Source organism: Ambystoma mexicanum, chromosome 2q (genome assembly GCF_040938575.1).
Source record: "Ambystoma mexicanum isolate Mex_15411 chromosome 2q, UKY_AmexF1_1, whole genome shotgun sequence".
NCBI classification, from domain to species: domain Eukaryota; kingdom Metazoa; phylum Chordata; class Amphibia; order Caudata; family Ambystomatidae; genus Ambystoma; species Ambystoma mexicanum.
In genome coordinates this window covers 591,587,098-591,603,115 of record NC_090924.1, presented here as the reverse complement: position 1 = coordinate 591,603,115, position 16,018 = coordinate 591,587,098, and the positions used below count along the sequence as shown (strand labels likewise).

At 48.3% G+C, this 16,018-nt stretch overlaps 1 protein-coding gene across 1 annotated transcript in view; it reads right to left on the bottom strand.

Annotated features, from left to right (window-relative positions):
- The window catches only part of ACVR2B (activin A receptor type 2B), a 565,434-nt gene extending 549,939 nt beyond the window's left edge, over positions 1–15,495 (bottom strand). Inside the window, exon 1 of the mRNA XM_069647733.1 lies at positions 14,973–15,495. Within this exon, the coding sequence (XP_069503834.1) occupies positions 14,973–15,033 (61 nt within the window). The 5' untranslated portion in view covers positions 15,034–15,495. The remainder of the gene's footprint in view (positions 1–14,972) is intronic.
- Positions 15,496–16,018: the final 523 nt, after the last annotated feature.

Genomic DNA, 16,018 nt, shown 5'->3' with positions numbered 1-16,018 from the left:
AAGAATGTTTTTGCTTAAATGTTCAGGTTACTCCCACCTACATGCCTGGGCTTCAGCATGCTTGCTACTCAGGATCATTGTCCCCAGCAACAGTGCTTCCTTCCATTCTTTTGCCCTCCTTTTCCCTTCCCACAGGAATTCTGTACTTAGATCTGGTAGTGCGCAGGCGAGGAGCAGAGCTGTGCAGTTAGAGGGGCTCTGAGCGGAGCTCTCATTAGGAGAAGGGGGGCGCTGCCCGCCGCATTGTCCGGTGGGGGATGGGTCGGGGGCAGTCATGGGGCCCATGCCGTCAATTGCCAATTTCCAGGCCCTTTATCAGCTTTCCGTGTAATATCGGCTGAGAAATTGGGCAACGCTGGGGTGCCACTTTCACTCTCCCGGGTGGGAATATGCATCATTTAAATGTAAAGTCGGATGTCCCCTGTATTTGCTAGTATATGATATGATATTTTATTTGTATCGCGCTCGTACACAAGTGTTTCAGCAGTCCAGAAAATGTGTACCTGATACTAGCAATCTGAGAGTAAGAAATGGTGTGGTTCTAGGTGCCATTAAGCAATACCCTTTTTGCGAACCACTTTTAAAAAGGCAGCGCCTTTACCCCATGGCTCGCCCGATTTCTTCAAGTCCACGTCCCGCACCTAGTGTCCGAGGAGAACCCCTGCATTTCAGCCTTCATAATGCACTTTTTCCTGGTGAAACCTGCAGCAGCCCCATGCCCTCTGGCTACTTTCTGGTGTTTGGGCCGCTTTGGACACCCCTTGGCAGGGCAGTTTCTAGTCCATTTGGTGCCTAGGGCAAAACACAAATTACCCCCCCCCCCCCCAACCACGCACGACTCCTTAACTACACTCCACGGTTAAGTAAATCCCACTCAACATCAATAAATCACTGCTATACAAATGAAACAGGTTGCATTACATTGGGATGCCTAGTAGGTTTTACATTATTGCCATGTAGTATGAGGTCACCTCTGACTTATTTTTAATATAAAGTCTATGTTGTGTGAAAAGATCGCTGAGGGAAATCTAGCGTCCCTCTGTTGAGGTTCGTTGTAACTCCCCGTTTTAGATAATTGTTAATAAAACAGAACTTTGCCATCTTCCCGAGTTGGTTCTGTGTGATCCCATCAATTACATACACGTGCCTAAAGGCTCCTGAACTCAAATGGTTATCAACAGACCTGGTTTGAGTTGATAGGCATGCAGCATTGTAAGTGAAGGGCACTCATAAATCATCACATGAAAACTCCCTCTACCTCTCCACATACGTAACAGCCATCCACCTTCCTGTGGGAGACATCTTATTATTACAGGTTTGGCACTGGCACTGGCATATGTAGCAGTCATGGGTTGAGCTAGCGAAATGTTCATGGTTGCTGTACAAGCCACATTTATAGAGTATGTTTGCAGAATATCTCTTCACACCCTCGTGGCAGTACAAGACAGAAGCGCTTGCAATCCAACACATTCACCACTTTAGGAAAACAAGCAATTCCATAAAAGTGCCCCAACAGCACTTGTTCCTTAACCTTTTAAAAAGGCAAGAACAAGGTATCTCGTCTATGAAATTACGGTAGTAGTGCCTAGGACGAGATAGCTCATTCTTTTTGACATTCTGTTTTGTGCCATCCGTACAAAGAATGAATGGCACAAAACTGTAATCCAACCCCTGGGCTATGTGAGGAGGTTCCTCCTCACAGCCCGGGGGTTGGATTACCTTCAATTTCACATTGGTGTGCGTAATGCACGCCAACATGAAACTGAAAATAATTTTCACTGCACCAGCCGAAAAAATGGCTGCCGCAGTGAAAATGAAAGGCGAGTCTCCACCTTTCTCCCCCTCAATCTGCGCCACTATTGTCCCCTTTCCAACACCACCTTTTTTGAAGCGTTGCTGGGCGCCGAGTGCTCGATCTGCTCCCAGCAATGCCCACTAGACCACCAGGGATTCGTTTCTGAAGTGGAGGGGCTGCGCACAATGAAGGGGGGCAAAAAAAACAAAAATAAAAAATACTGAGGTTTGGGTGGGGGCCACTAGCAACCAGAAATGTTTGGGCAAATGAAAGGGGGGTGGCCCTCTCCCCCCCCCACCTAAGTGGATGGCGGGGTAACTCATGTAGCCCTCCCTGGGGGCAGATTTCGCCCCTAGATAGGGGTACATGAGATGCCCCATCCATTTGGGGTTGGGGGAGGAGGGGGAAGAGGGCCACCAGAAAACATTGGAATGACCCCCCAATGCATGGGGCAGTACGTTTTGCCCACCCTGGGGGCAAATGGGCACACTAATGTGCCCATCTGCCCCTAGGAAAGGGTCAAAACAAAAAATATATATAACTCGTTTTCACTAAAGCACCATGGATGTTTTAGTGGAAAGAGGGGTGTCAACGGGTATCTTTTCGGAAATGCATGGGTTCCACGTTCTCATTCGTGACTGCGACACCCCAGGCCCAAATCTGTACGTTGTCCACATGATCAAAATCTGCTTTGCTGAAAGACTTGGCGTTACCAGTGGTTTAGCCTTTTCCCTTTGCACCCAGGTTCGTTTGTTTCATCATTTATAATGCATATCAGACCCAAGGGTATCAGGGCGCAGCAGTTACAAGGATATGCAAAGCTTAGTTACAAGAATTGTGGTATAAGATACCTTACTTACAGAAAAGGTATATACAAATGTTTACAGATAATACAAGAAAGGCATAGAGATTTACAAATATTGCAGGCAGTGTGTAAAGAGTTATGGTTACCACTGTGGGGGGAGCCAGAAGTGAGGCGTGAAGAAAGATGCATTATATACAAGGCATAATATGTCGTTGTTTACCGTTGGCAGAGTGTCATTGCTAGTTGCTGTACAGGATTCAATATCATACAATTTAGTGGTGATTGTTGGATTTCAGAACAAGGTGGAGACGAGGCTTAGGGGTTAGCCTAGGAAACTCCCAGATCTGTCCCCATACCGAGCTCTCACGCACGAGTTTCCCACGCTTCAGAAGACTCAGGATGCAAATGCAGAAACAGCCCAAACTTCACATCCTTTTCAGAAGGTGTCCACATTGGTATATATGGTTTGCAAATTATAGAAATGTGTTAATTAGGGCGAGTATGGTGATCAATTAAAACAGAGTGCAACTTCTGTTACTAGCTCAAAAGGGTTTCTTGCTGAATCACTTATCACAGACGGGTTTGACATTTAAAATTGTGGGCTTTCTTATATTCCCAAAATGCTCCTTGCTTTTACGGCCAGGTCACTTGTCCCCACACTCTCCTCTCCCTACCCTCGCCTCCTCAGAGTAAATGTTTCCATTTCCAGCACTGTTTGCCAGGCAATGCCTTTACGTTACTACCTGGACATAATATAGTAACAGATGGAAAATGTGTACATGGGCAAATTCCTATTTAATGCCTATACCCAAGCCCAGATTTCAGTGCAAAGAACAGATGCAAGGACATACCTTCTTTGTGTATAGTGGCTGAAGGCACATCTTATTAAGACTTTTTTTTATTACACCAGTGGCGCATTTAAAACTACAATTAAGCCATTAACGCTCAGAAGAGTAACTCTAGCAGGCCCTACACCACACAGTTGATGCTATGGCTTGTTAAACTAGCTCAAATAGATCCCAGGAAGACCTATTTTGGGCAGGAGGAGCAAGTAGTGGGTGGGAATGGTTGCAGGGATTAGCACGGCAATGGGGAGACAATGGGTGAATCAATAAGCAAACCCCACCCACATGCTGTGTATTCCTACACACAACCATTCGTCCTCCTAACGCTATGTTAGGGCAATAGTTTCAGCTTATAAGTGCTACTTCTAAGCTGAAACTATTGCCCCAAGTGCCACCTTACACACACACAAAAAAAAAATTAAGAAATCCAGAAAAGGTGGATATGGGAAATGCTGGAGATCTGCAAGAGTGATGAGATAATAAACTCCATGTTTCCCTTCGTCCTGGAGAAATACTGCCTCCTTTGTGATCGTGATAAAAGTGGGGTGCATGGAAAGGGACTTTGGTAAGATTTTACAAAGACAGAAAAGAACAGCCCCCATAATATTGCGACGGTCTCTGAAGTTCGAAAAAAGTGATGATTACCATCAAATCAATTCAGTTATGTCTTTGCCGCATTGGAATGTAAACACCTTGAAACCAACGCAGAGCCCTTCCCACCCCTCTCTTAAACTTTATTATCTATAAAGCATAAACGTACTTCATCTCAAAGAAAAATCCTGGCGCTGGAGGACTGATCAATACGGCTGAAGTGGCGGATGCCGGAAACGATTACAAAGGATTTCGGTGCAGCGCGACTCATGTAACGTTAGGTGGGTTAGAAGAGGCAGAACCTGCTGCCGCTACTCACCGCAAGAGTGAAATTTTGCCTCCCAGGGCAAATGCACCCCTGGGGCAATTGCGCCCCGGGCAGCCGCCCGCTTCGCCCGGGCCAAGAAATGGGCCTGGCCCTTGGTCCCATCAGCAGATCGGGCAAATGATGACTTGCCTCCCATAGGCTTGCCTTCTTTTTGCTTCAGAAGCCACATGCTGTGTGTGGCTAAGTCCCAGCTCCAGCAACCCACAGTACGGTCCGTCCGTAAGAAGGTTGGCATACTCTCCTAGCCACTCCCGTACTGTGGTTACTATTTACCGGCCACCTGGTCAGATCTCCTCCTTCCTCCCCGAGTGGACAGACCTCTCCTCTTCCCTCCTAGTCTCGACCACTCAACTCCTCCTCCTTGGAAACTTCAACATCCACATGGATGCTTCCTGTCCTTCCTCTGGACTCTTTAGTGACTCTCTCTCTCTCTCTCTATCTCTATCTCTATTATCCCCTCTGGCCCGACTCACTCTGCAGGGCACACACTGGATGTTCTGATCTCCTCAGACATTCCACTTTCTATCCCTCTCACCACTCCTCTCGCCAGGAGTGATCACTTTCTCCTTTCCTCCCATCTCACCCTCTGTACCCCTCAGGCCAAGCCAAGTCCAGCACTGCCACCCACCTTGTCGGTCATCCGACCCATGAAGCGCGTGTCAGTTGTGGCATTCGCCGCCTCTTTCTCCACCCCTCCCCCTTTGGCTGTCTCGCACCCTGACACAGCCCTTTTCATGCTCCACTCTGCTATATCTAATACTCTATGTTCTTGCCCCTGTCATGAAGATCCGCCTGAAGCCCAAAGCCAAATGCAATTCCTGGTACGACTGACCTCGTCACCCTCATACGCAAGTGCAGGGTGGCTGAGAGGAAATGGCATGCTTCGTGCACATCCTCTGATAAACTGGCCTGCCGCCTGCTCTAAAAAGGTAATACCGGCTCTCTGTACTCACCAAGAAGAGAGCTCACATCCAAGCCCGCGTCTCTGCGGCATCTAACAACTCGGCTGAACTCTTTCAAATCTGCAAGGAACTGGCCAAACCTTCCGCAGGCTCTACCTCTTCTGTCCCTTCCCAGGCACTCTGCACAGCACAGGCTTCTCATTTCATCTCAAACTCAGGACATTTTGCCCTCTCTCTCCTCCTCTCCCCTTCCTCCCTCAACTAGCCGGTCAAGTGGCACAGCGAGTAGAGCGCTCCCTTTGACATATGTGCAGAGCCTAACGCAGGTTCAAATCCAGGCAGGGCCAAACTCAACCTTTCATCCTTCCGAGGTTGATAAATGAGCACCACACACCGTGGGTGGTAATAATCAGCGCTAAGATACCTGAGGGTTTGTAGCGCTATATAAATGCAAAATTAATAATAATATTACTCTGTGCTCCTCCTCTGGCCCCTCTTCGGCCTCCTCTTCACCCTCTCTCATCTCTGACGGTCTGTCTGCCATCCAGGAGTGGTGTGCTGCCAATGATCTCTGCCTTGATGCCAGTAAGACCAAGATTTTCCTCATCAGCACAGCCGCTCCCTCCTTTCCGGTCACTCTCTGGGCGGCCTCTCTTGGCCCTCATCCTGCTCCCACCTATGAGGCAAAAAACCTCTGGGTCATCTTCGACTCCACACACTCCTTCTCTCCCCACATCTCCGACGTCTATAAGAAGTCACACTACCAGCCGCACCTTCTCAGAGATATTCTTCCTTTCCTGTCCTTCTCCCAGAAGCTCACTTCTCCAGAGCTCTGGTTCCCTCTGGGCTTGACTATTGCAACATCCTCTTTCGAAATCTGCCTGCTTCTACCCTCCGCAACTCACCCAGAACAGGACTGCAAGACTTGTCCTTGGCCTCAAGCCCAGGGATCGCATCTCTCCAGGACTGAAACCTCTGCACTGGCTCCCAGCGGCTGCAAGGATTAAGTTCAAAACCCTCTGCATTGTCCACAAGGCCTTCTGGGGCCTCAATACCTTAAACTCTCATCAGCCTCCAACTCCGTCAGGGTCAGTCGCTTCTCCAAACAACGAGTTGGTGGTAGATCTTTCTTTCAATGGGGCCTCCCTCTGGAACAGCATCCCTGAAACTTGAGGAGAATCATCTACGTTCCGGACGCACCTCAAAACCTCTCTCTTTGCTTCCGCTTTCTTTCCTTCTCTCCCCTGCTGGCTTCCTGGCTGATACCTAAACTGCACTGTTTACCTGGCCACCCTCTGATCTTGGGCGCAGGTCCCCTCCCCCGCCAGTTGCTTACCTCCTGCACTGCCTTCCTGGTAACCCTCGCACTTGGGGACTGTTTCTGTACCCCTACAGTCCCACTACCAGCAATTGACACCCGATTTCTGCACTTACCATTGCACTTGCCACCTGCTGGCCGTACTTTACCTACTGTTATTTATTCTATTGTCCCATGTACGGCACTGTACTCCCCTCTGACCGCGCCGCACTTTCGCGATCTGAATGACACCTGGCCTAGTATGATCATTGTCTGTAGTCCCTCTGTTCCCCCTCCCTTGCCTCATCGCGCCTTGAAACACTTGTGTATAGGCGCGTTATAAATTCCATATCATATATGATTTTTGACAGAGGACATTTTGGGCAAAGTGGCTTTTGTAAATACAGGGCATGTGGAGAACTGCCATTCCCGACAGCGGTTGAGCGATTTCTGTCCATTTAGAAGCGTGCAACTTCAATTTTCTCATCTTAAAATATTACAAATATTGCTGCACTCCTACACTACCCAATCACCCACCACAACTTCCCCTGTATAAAGGGCTCATTCTCCGATTGATAGCCAAAGCCCCACACAGTGTTTCTGAACGAAGAACTCCATTTCCTTTAAAATAATATACACCACATACCAAAAATAAAAGTGCTCTAGGGTGCGGTGGATAGACATTGATGGAACCCTGGATTTTTAAAAGAACCCTTTATTATGTGTCATCCAAGTTCACAAAACGACCTTCAGAGCAAACTTCCAACTCTTGCTATTTGATGGTGCAATTGCAATATGAAAAAGTATAATGGGACCCTTCTAGAAGAGGGCAGTGGGAGGAGTGCAAGGACGACACCAGATGGTCCAGCCTTGTAAAGCCTATTCCTTCGCCTCCTCTCCCGTGACTGCTTCCCTGCCAAGATCTCCTACCAATTTACACAAGAAACAAAATCGACCACAGGCCTAGTCAGTAAAATATCAACACAAATCGAGCTCTACACTCTCCTCTTTGGCCCCATCACACCAGTGCCTAAACCATCCCAACGCACTATGGTTTGCCTGATCTTGGAGTCTCCCCTTCAAATAACATACTCCCAAAGCTTCTCTGCCAAAGCCATAGAAATACAAGCACACTCGTGTCTGAGGTACTTCCGACCTGTACCCATTAACACAGAGTTCCCCTCTGCCTCTGCTCATGCAGGCAACCAACAACGCCCCTCAATCTTCTTACAGATCCTCATGCAGCAAAGTAGCATACAAGGCCACTTTAAGTTACACCAGCCCTTCAGGCCAAGTTAACTTCCAAAGACGAATTATCCTTACTCAGCCCACTACAAGGGGATCTAGAATGGGCAAGTTCATTATTGGTGGCTTTAAGGTTGGGAAGAGGTTGGGGCACTTCGGGGAATGCGACTTACTCAACCCTGCATGACCTGGTATGGAGGGTGCTTGTGAAGGGAAAGGTTTATGCCTTGATGGCCAGAAATAAAGTGGCTTGAGGAAGCATTGCCAAACTGTACAGAATTTTCCAGAAAAACCTCTGCCTCGATTTCAGACTGCAGTGAACACCAACATGATGTTTCACTGTGAACACAAGAGAAGGCAGCACAGTAAGACGGCCACCATGGTGATGTTCACAAGCAAAGACCGGTTTGGCCCCAAGTGGCCGACTCATAAGTTCTTCCAATTACAGCCCTGAGGGAACCCAGAAATAAAAATGGAAAAGTGGCCTTAAAACACTTCCTGTTCACCCAAACGGGTGATCATTCTGCGTGAATGTGACAAGGTCTTATTTATAGGTGCCACGTCAAGCAGTGTTAAAAGACATGCTCTGTTGGGCGTATTTTATCTCTGAAATTGGACGGACAACAAATTGACCTACTACCTCAGGTTTAAACACTTGCACCATTGGAAATCTACTCAGATGTTCATTTAATAAGGTGCAATGCTGAAACACACCACCAACCACCTTCAATTCCAAAAGACCAATGTTACAAGAAAATCTAAGCAACAATCCCTGTGTAGCTCATCTCAATCCAAGCCAGGGCTATCTACGTAGCCGAAAAGGTAGAAGGTATACAAAATAGCATTTAGGACTCCAGGTTTGGAAGCTGTCAAAACAAAATATGCAGATAAAGGACGGGAAACTTTCAGATGAAGCACAAGTTTCAAGGAACCACAACATATTCCAACACTAAATACACATACAAGCCAAAGCAGTATTGATTATATTTGTCTACTCCACATATGAGTGTTTTTTATGTTCTTTTAAAATATCTTCATATTAAAACAGGAGGGTTTAACAGTAAATAAGCCTTAAGAGCTAACAACGTTGCAACCTGCTTTAATCAGGAATTTGCCAAGCAGGCACAATGTGAGGTTATCCAGCAGAAGGTGGCATGCAGGGCCGATAGAACTGGAGGAGGCCCAACCGGATGGATCGCAGGGGCAAACTGTGGAGCATTGCACGAGAGCTGTGGGAAACTGGTAAACCACGCAAGTAGTCCCGTTTATAGCATTTGACCCTTTGTCGGTTAAACTGCGCCATTGAGAGGCAGCTCGCTGGGAATAAAAGGCCTCGGTAGAGTGGCGAAAGAGGAGCTGTGAAGACCACTTATTGGTGTGATCAGCCAGTAGTCGCACCCGAATTCTAGGATACTAGTTTACACCATCACACCTGATTTTAAGAAGCAAAGCTACACATGAGTGATGTATACACTGCGACAAACGAAGGGGGTGCGAGGTGGGTCGGGAACCAAGGTAAACTTGCTGCCGATATGTTACAGAACAAGCCCTCAATGCAAGTGAATGCGCACCCTCCTCAGCGAAAGTCACAGGTACTGTCAACGCGCCAGCTTCGGTAACACGTTAGAAAAAACAGTCGCGCACGTTTTTTCCAACATTGTGCCGTTTGCTTGGCCTCTGAAAAAAGTCAAAGCACTTCACGTCTGGTGGAGGGCAGGAATTAATAAACGTACAATATAAAAGAGGCATTTTTACTAGTACGTAACTCAAACGGAATTGCTTTACTGGTGCCCCCTTGACATGTTATCCTCGAGGGACAAAGCTGACATTTGAAGAGGCGAGAGGGGCGGGATATACTCCCAAATTATAGAAAGGGCATTCTGCAGGAATAAGCCCTGTCGCATACACGGGCCACTCCCCAAAACGCAGACAGTGCATTTTGATTGCTACTTCTATCGCGCTGCGAGGGTCCTGCAGGTGGGCAGCGTCAGTGCGTATAGCGAACAAAGGGACGAGCGGCGGCGGCGGCGGCAGCACTGGGAGAGTCTCTGGAAGCTGCGCACTGCGAGCACATTCCACAACCAAAACAGCGGCCCCGCTGCTGGGGGAGGGGCGGGGGGCAGCCACGCCCTCGCCCAGAGTAAAACACGCATTACTGGAGCCTTTAGGACAGATTAGCTAGAAACCGTTCCCTCTGACCCACACCGGCGGACCCCACCCTGCCAGCAAGCAGGGCCAGTGGGAGTCAACACAGCTACGTCATCGTCGCACACCACGAGATTGTGTTACGCTTTCCCAAAACACGAGTACTGTTCGCTTTCCCAAAACACGAGTATTGTTCGCCAATTTCCATCTTTCAGGTCACATGGTAAACAACAAGGCAGGCGGGCAGGCTTCAGGAGGGGGATATAGCGGCTGCCAGCAGCCACCTCACAAGCGGGGACAGAGACACGCCGCCGCCGCTGCGCGCCCATTCCGGCTTTCTGTGGTCAGGCCCTCCCCACCCCCGGTGACTTGCGGCCAACCCTTTGTGGAAATTCAGGGCAGGGGTCGTTCCCCCGGGAAAGACAATGCGCGTTTCCGTTGGCCAAACACGCACCGTAGGGGGTGAGGCAGGTTTTACAACTTTGGTTTTTATGACCCATTCCTTCTAAATCGAGTCAAATGATTCTTGTCGTAAAAAACAAGGGCCCAGGGGACATGGGTATTCAGCTCACATGGCGAAACATGCTGCTTGGAACTTTCCAGGGGCAGCGCTTGGATAAACACGCCGGCGCGAATATCATCATTAGGGCGACAGGAAACATCCCGAAATAGGTATTGGCTCAAAGTTTCTGCACGATATTGCGACTGCTTGGCCTACAGTAACGTGAAGTGTATTGTATTGTCCTACTGGAAGCGAGGCCGCGTCAGCTACACGGCCCAGAAACACGGCTCGATTTCTCTGCCCCCCCCCCGACCCCACCCCCCAACTCACTCCAAAAGTAGGCTCGGACTGGCCTTTTGGGCAATGCCCGAATTGCAGAATCAACATGCTACTGTGGACACTGTTTTGCTGTGGCTAGGCTCATTGTACGGTGGTCGAATTCGAGGAGGTGCATGGGAATGTATCAAAACCGAAGTCAATTAGCCAATCTCACAGCAAGCCACGGCGTCTAGTCTACTAACCGACGAAACAAAACGGGGGAGTAAGGCAAATCCCAGGATAGGTGCCAAACAAAATGGATTCATTGTTAAAAGTCCCATGAAATATTGCCTATTAGTATTGTCACTACAAGGTAACATTTATTGGCCCATGAACCAAACCTCCTACGACAACTGAACATCGAGCACCCCCAAATGCACACAGTGTCGAGTGCATTACACCAAGAGACCACGCAAATGACAAACAGAACACGGTATAAAGCCAACTAGCGTAACTCCACACTAAAAATGCCGAGACAATAACAGATCACCCGACTGATTGCAAAAGTAAAGGGAATTTAAAATGGAACTCTTTAGCATAGAAGGGCCCCAGTCAAGTGCAGGGATCCCCGCACTTTCATGGAAGCCTGCAACATGAAGTGCAGACCTCCGTCTTACATCAAACGAAAGTGTGGCCAGGAAAAGGATAACAACCCGGGGTGGGGTGCAATACAAAGGCGTGGGTCTGAAAGGGACACTGGGGCAGATCGACATCAAGAGAACAGAACACAAAACATTCCCTTGATTTTCACATTATATTTGTTGCTAAATGCGGTAAGTGCCTAGATAGACCTTGGCCTCATAGCGCATCCACCTATTCCAAAGAATAAGCAGCCATATTCCTAACTTTTGTAGTCAAATGAGAAATAACATTCATTACAAGAACCAGAAGACACTTCCTATTTGCACCCTGGTTCCTTTTTAGCCAGTTTCCTTCCTCAGTAGAGTAACAGGCTGTGTTTTTGGAGCCAAGCTGTGGAAATCTCCAATTAAGAAAACACACAAACACTGCTCTTAACCCAGAATGTCCTGTTAGAAGCGTTACTGTCTGCACACCGAGGCTAATTCCCTGGGAACCTTCCTCCAAACAAAAACGAACATTACGTTACCAGCCCAGGAGCAGAAGATCTCTTCATGAGAGCTGCTGATGAAGAACAGAGTATGTCAATCATGGCGGTCAGGTGGGACAGGGGTTGAAGCTGTGGCACTGCTCTACGGAGTTGCTGATTTTCCAAACTTTTAAAAAAAGATATGGCTTGGCAGTGAAGAAGAACATACAGAGGAGAGGAGGGAAACAAGTGAAGTGAATGGAAGGTGCGACAGTAATCTCCCAAACCATGGTGTGCAAGGATAGATTTTGTTGGGTTGGTCTGGGACTCTCCCGAGGAGGCTGTGAGCCAGTGTTGCACAAGCATCAAAGGTCCGCTTCCCATTTGATGTATTTATTTTTTTACATTTATAAAGCGCACAAAGCAGCCCGTGGGCACTGTGGTGCTGTTGCAGGCAAAACTTACTGAAAATCTCAAGCAAATAAAGCAACAACGGGGCTCATTCTGATTTTATGTGATAGTGCGGGCAGAGCAAGGGGGCATTGGGTGAGGGGGAACCTTATAATCCAACTCAGCCCATAATAATGTAACTCTACTTTGCCCACCGTATACTTCTCAACCTCGCTCACACCTGTTCCCCGTCTTCCCATCTCCTTGCACGGGTCACTCTTTAAGGACAACCCTCCCAGCTAGCTAGGCAACTCTTGTACAACTGCACCCCTGTTCCCATCATGCAAGCCAAGCATGCAAACTGTCCCCCACCCACCCTGTCCATATTCCTGCTTTCATTAGTTCTTCCCTGGCTCACAACCAATGGAATGTGCGCTCTCCCGATCTTCCAGGGCTTCAAAATCGAACCTCTCTCAAGGCACAGAAACTTCACCCAATAACTGATCATATTCCCTGTGCCCACCTGGACATAACTAAAGCAATGTAAACTAGTGCCCTATAGTGGTTTCCGTTAATGTCTCGTTCCTCTCACTTCCGATAATCACTCGTCCATCCCAAACAGGATTCCCCAGCCCAGTTGCAGTGGTTTGTGCAGGGTTTCTGTTCAAAGCACTATAGGAGTACAAGAGCTAGTGATGGAGCTTCAAGGGGGCCTTGAGGTCCCTCTCGTTCCCAGACAGAGAGACAGCATTCTCAGGTTCAATCATAACTTATGGTAAAACATCTGTAGCTGCCTGAAGGGCAGTCTAATAGAGGGAGGGTCGGGAAGAAAATGGCAGTTGGGAATAAAAAGGTATGACTGACTGGGCAAGAAAGGAGGGGGGCGCTTTTTGCTGTGCCACACAAACACACCGAGGGCTGGTTTGAAGCTCATGGCAGTCTGCTGCCAGAAGCAAGTTTAAAACGGTGATTGTGGCAAAGTCAATAAGATAGTTGGGGGGTGGGTGGGGTACAGTGTGGGAAAACAAAGAGGCTTCTTAAGTATCTCTGGCTTGCTCTCGACTGGATTCGGGATCTTGGCTGAATGGAAAAGGAGGTAAGATTTATTCATCAGTGGAGGAGATGGGGCAGATCAAAACTAACCTCCAAGTTCCTTGCACATGGTACAGTCACCAGAAGTTCCAGAGGATGGAGGGGAAGAGGGGATTTTGGAAAGATGTAAAAGAATGAAAAACAAAAGTGCATCTCAGTGACATCCAGTGGCACGTTGCTGAGTCTTTGAGGTGCTGGGACATCAATGAAAATGGGTATTAGTTGAACCTATGTCCATAAGAGGAGGCATTGAGCAAAAACAGGAGGGGCGGGGGCATAACGTTAGCTGCCTACAGACCTTACAAGCAGGGCTGGATGAAGAGTTATAAAGGCAGTGAGAACTAGGAGAACGGAGGATTTGGGCATATGAAGGGTCATGCTAAGCAAGAAAGATACACGGTTTATAGAGATTCAATGCGGCTGCTGCAATTAAGAGTGTGCAAAAGGCAATTCTCCAGATTCTTTTGGAGACTTGTGGGGGAGGTGAACATAGAATGATGTTTGGGAGAACAGGGGGAGAAATCAAATAAATCTGAGAATGTTGCATTGGACTCCCCTCTCCCTTATAAGAAATAATGACCAACTTTTCAGGACAGTTCCCACCATTGTAAAAAGATCAACGTAACAAAGACTGACACATTAAATAGCAAACATGCTAACCATGCACGTCTCTGCACAGGCGTTCTGCAATGGTATCGATAAAGGGGGTTGGTGGGCAGTGGGTAATCTGGTCAGTTCATGCTGCGACCGCACTTAAAAACATTCCTTTGAGAGTCAAAAGACACGGTTTGTCCAGAGACAGGAATCTCACCCAAAGATGAGGGACTTTTGGACCCTTCAACATTCCTCAGATTACAGGGCTATGTTACCAAGAACTGCCTGATACCAGGTCTAGTTATGGGTCTTCAGTGCGATGAATATTGTCTGCCTAGCATTAACAAATCGATGCCGCTAGAAAGCGTGTTGCACTCGCTTGCTATCTTAACAGCGTATTGTATTGCGTCTTTAAAACATTTTTTTTTTTAAAGAGCCTCCTCTGGGTTGAGGGCGACTCTTACCGCTGTCCCACCCTCCCGTATAACGATGAGGTCTATTCTACACCTGGCTGCAAATACTGGGAGAAGCAATATGCATTTCTGCCCCCAGGGAAAGGTATTGCTACAGTTGGTTTTCACTGATCTCTCAACAACCGCCTCAGTTGCTTCTTCATTAAACACAAGGAGAGCAAACTCACAATCCCTCAGCCAGGGCAGTTCAAAGCTGAATAATAATGTTTACATACGACTATGATACTTTAAAATAAAAACAATACAGCCAATGGGCTCAGTGAAGTCAGGGCAACAATAGCCACAGGCAAAACACATGGCAGAAAGGAAATAAAGCAAACAAGAAGATTTCCCATACAAAAAGCGAAAACCCATTCCAGTAACAACGGGACATAGAAAAACAGTATTCAGAAGGCTCGGCTAATTAGCTCCAAAACGTGCACCCAAATGTCAAAGTTTGAAGGGCAAAACATACCCAGGATTCACAGTAGAACCGTCATTACAATGCATTGAAAATTCGTATTAAACGCAATTTTAAAACTCCACAGATCAAGAGCATTATGGAAAATCAAACAGGCACGTTGATGCAAAAGTAAGAAGGAGAGATAATGTTCTTTTCTCACCTGTATTAATTGTCCAGCACACAAGTGCAAAAGTCAGCCAGCGAGCCATCATCACATTCATTCCAACTGCCCAAACAAGAAAATTCAAAAAGGCGTAAAAGAAGCAAAGCAGCCTGCAATATGCCCGAGGGGAGCAATTCCTTCACAGAGAGCCCGGCGACAGTGTATCCACGAGCGCAGCAGTGGCGGATCCAAGCAGGGTCCCGGTGCAGGCAGCACTGCGGCCAGCCCCGCAGGGAGGAAGCCCGGCTGCCTGCCACTGACCCCCGCAGCCAAGCCCCTCTCCACGCGGGCGCCTCTCGCAGCAGTACCAGTCCAGGAGTCACGGGGTAAATAACAAGCCAGCAAACTTTCCCAGCCGCTGCCAGCTCCGGGAAAGAGGGGCAGGCTGCCGCCGAGGTGTCGGGCTGCGGCCAAGAGATACCAAATAGTCCCTGCGCCTGGACAGATATCCTCGGTGAGAACAGCGGAAGAACGGCCGGTCAAGTCCCGTGTCTCTCCCCTCCGGAGTTAGCATGTACCCAAAAAAAAAAAAAAAACTGAACCGAGTCCAAAATGGCTTCCAAGGGGAGAGTCGAGCAGCGGAGCCAGCGAGGAAACCCGGATGTTGGATACAAAGAGAGGAGGCAGGCGAGGGAGGGGGCGGAGGCGTGTGAGGGTTGTGTGTGTGGGGAGGAGGGAAGAGGAGCCCGGACGGGGATTGGTGGAAGGGATTGCTAGTCAGCACAGCTCCTGCGGGGGCTCGTTCCCAGAGGCTGGGCTTTTAGGGAGGGAGCGAAAAATGAAAACTCTGCATGGAAGAAAGAGAGCTGCATGGCTGTCATCGCGCCCCAAATCTTGTGTAGCGGGCCAGGCTGGCAGCCACTCGTCGTGAACAAATGCAAAGCAATGCATGTTACTTCCCAACGTGGCACGTAGACGTGTGCATCGTTCTTAACGTATCCAGGCCGTGATGCAGTTGTCGCATGGAGTGGGAACATATTTTGAGATAGGGCAAGTGTGTTTCTGGTGCTTGCTATCGTGTAGCTGCATGCACTCCTTGGTGA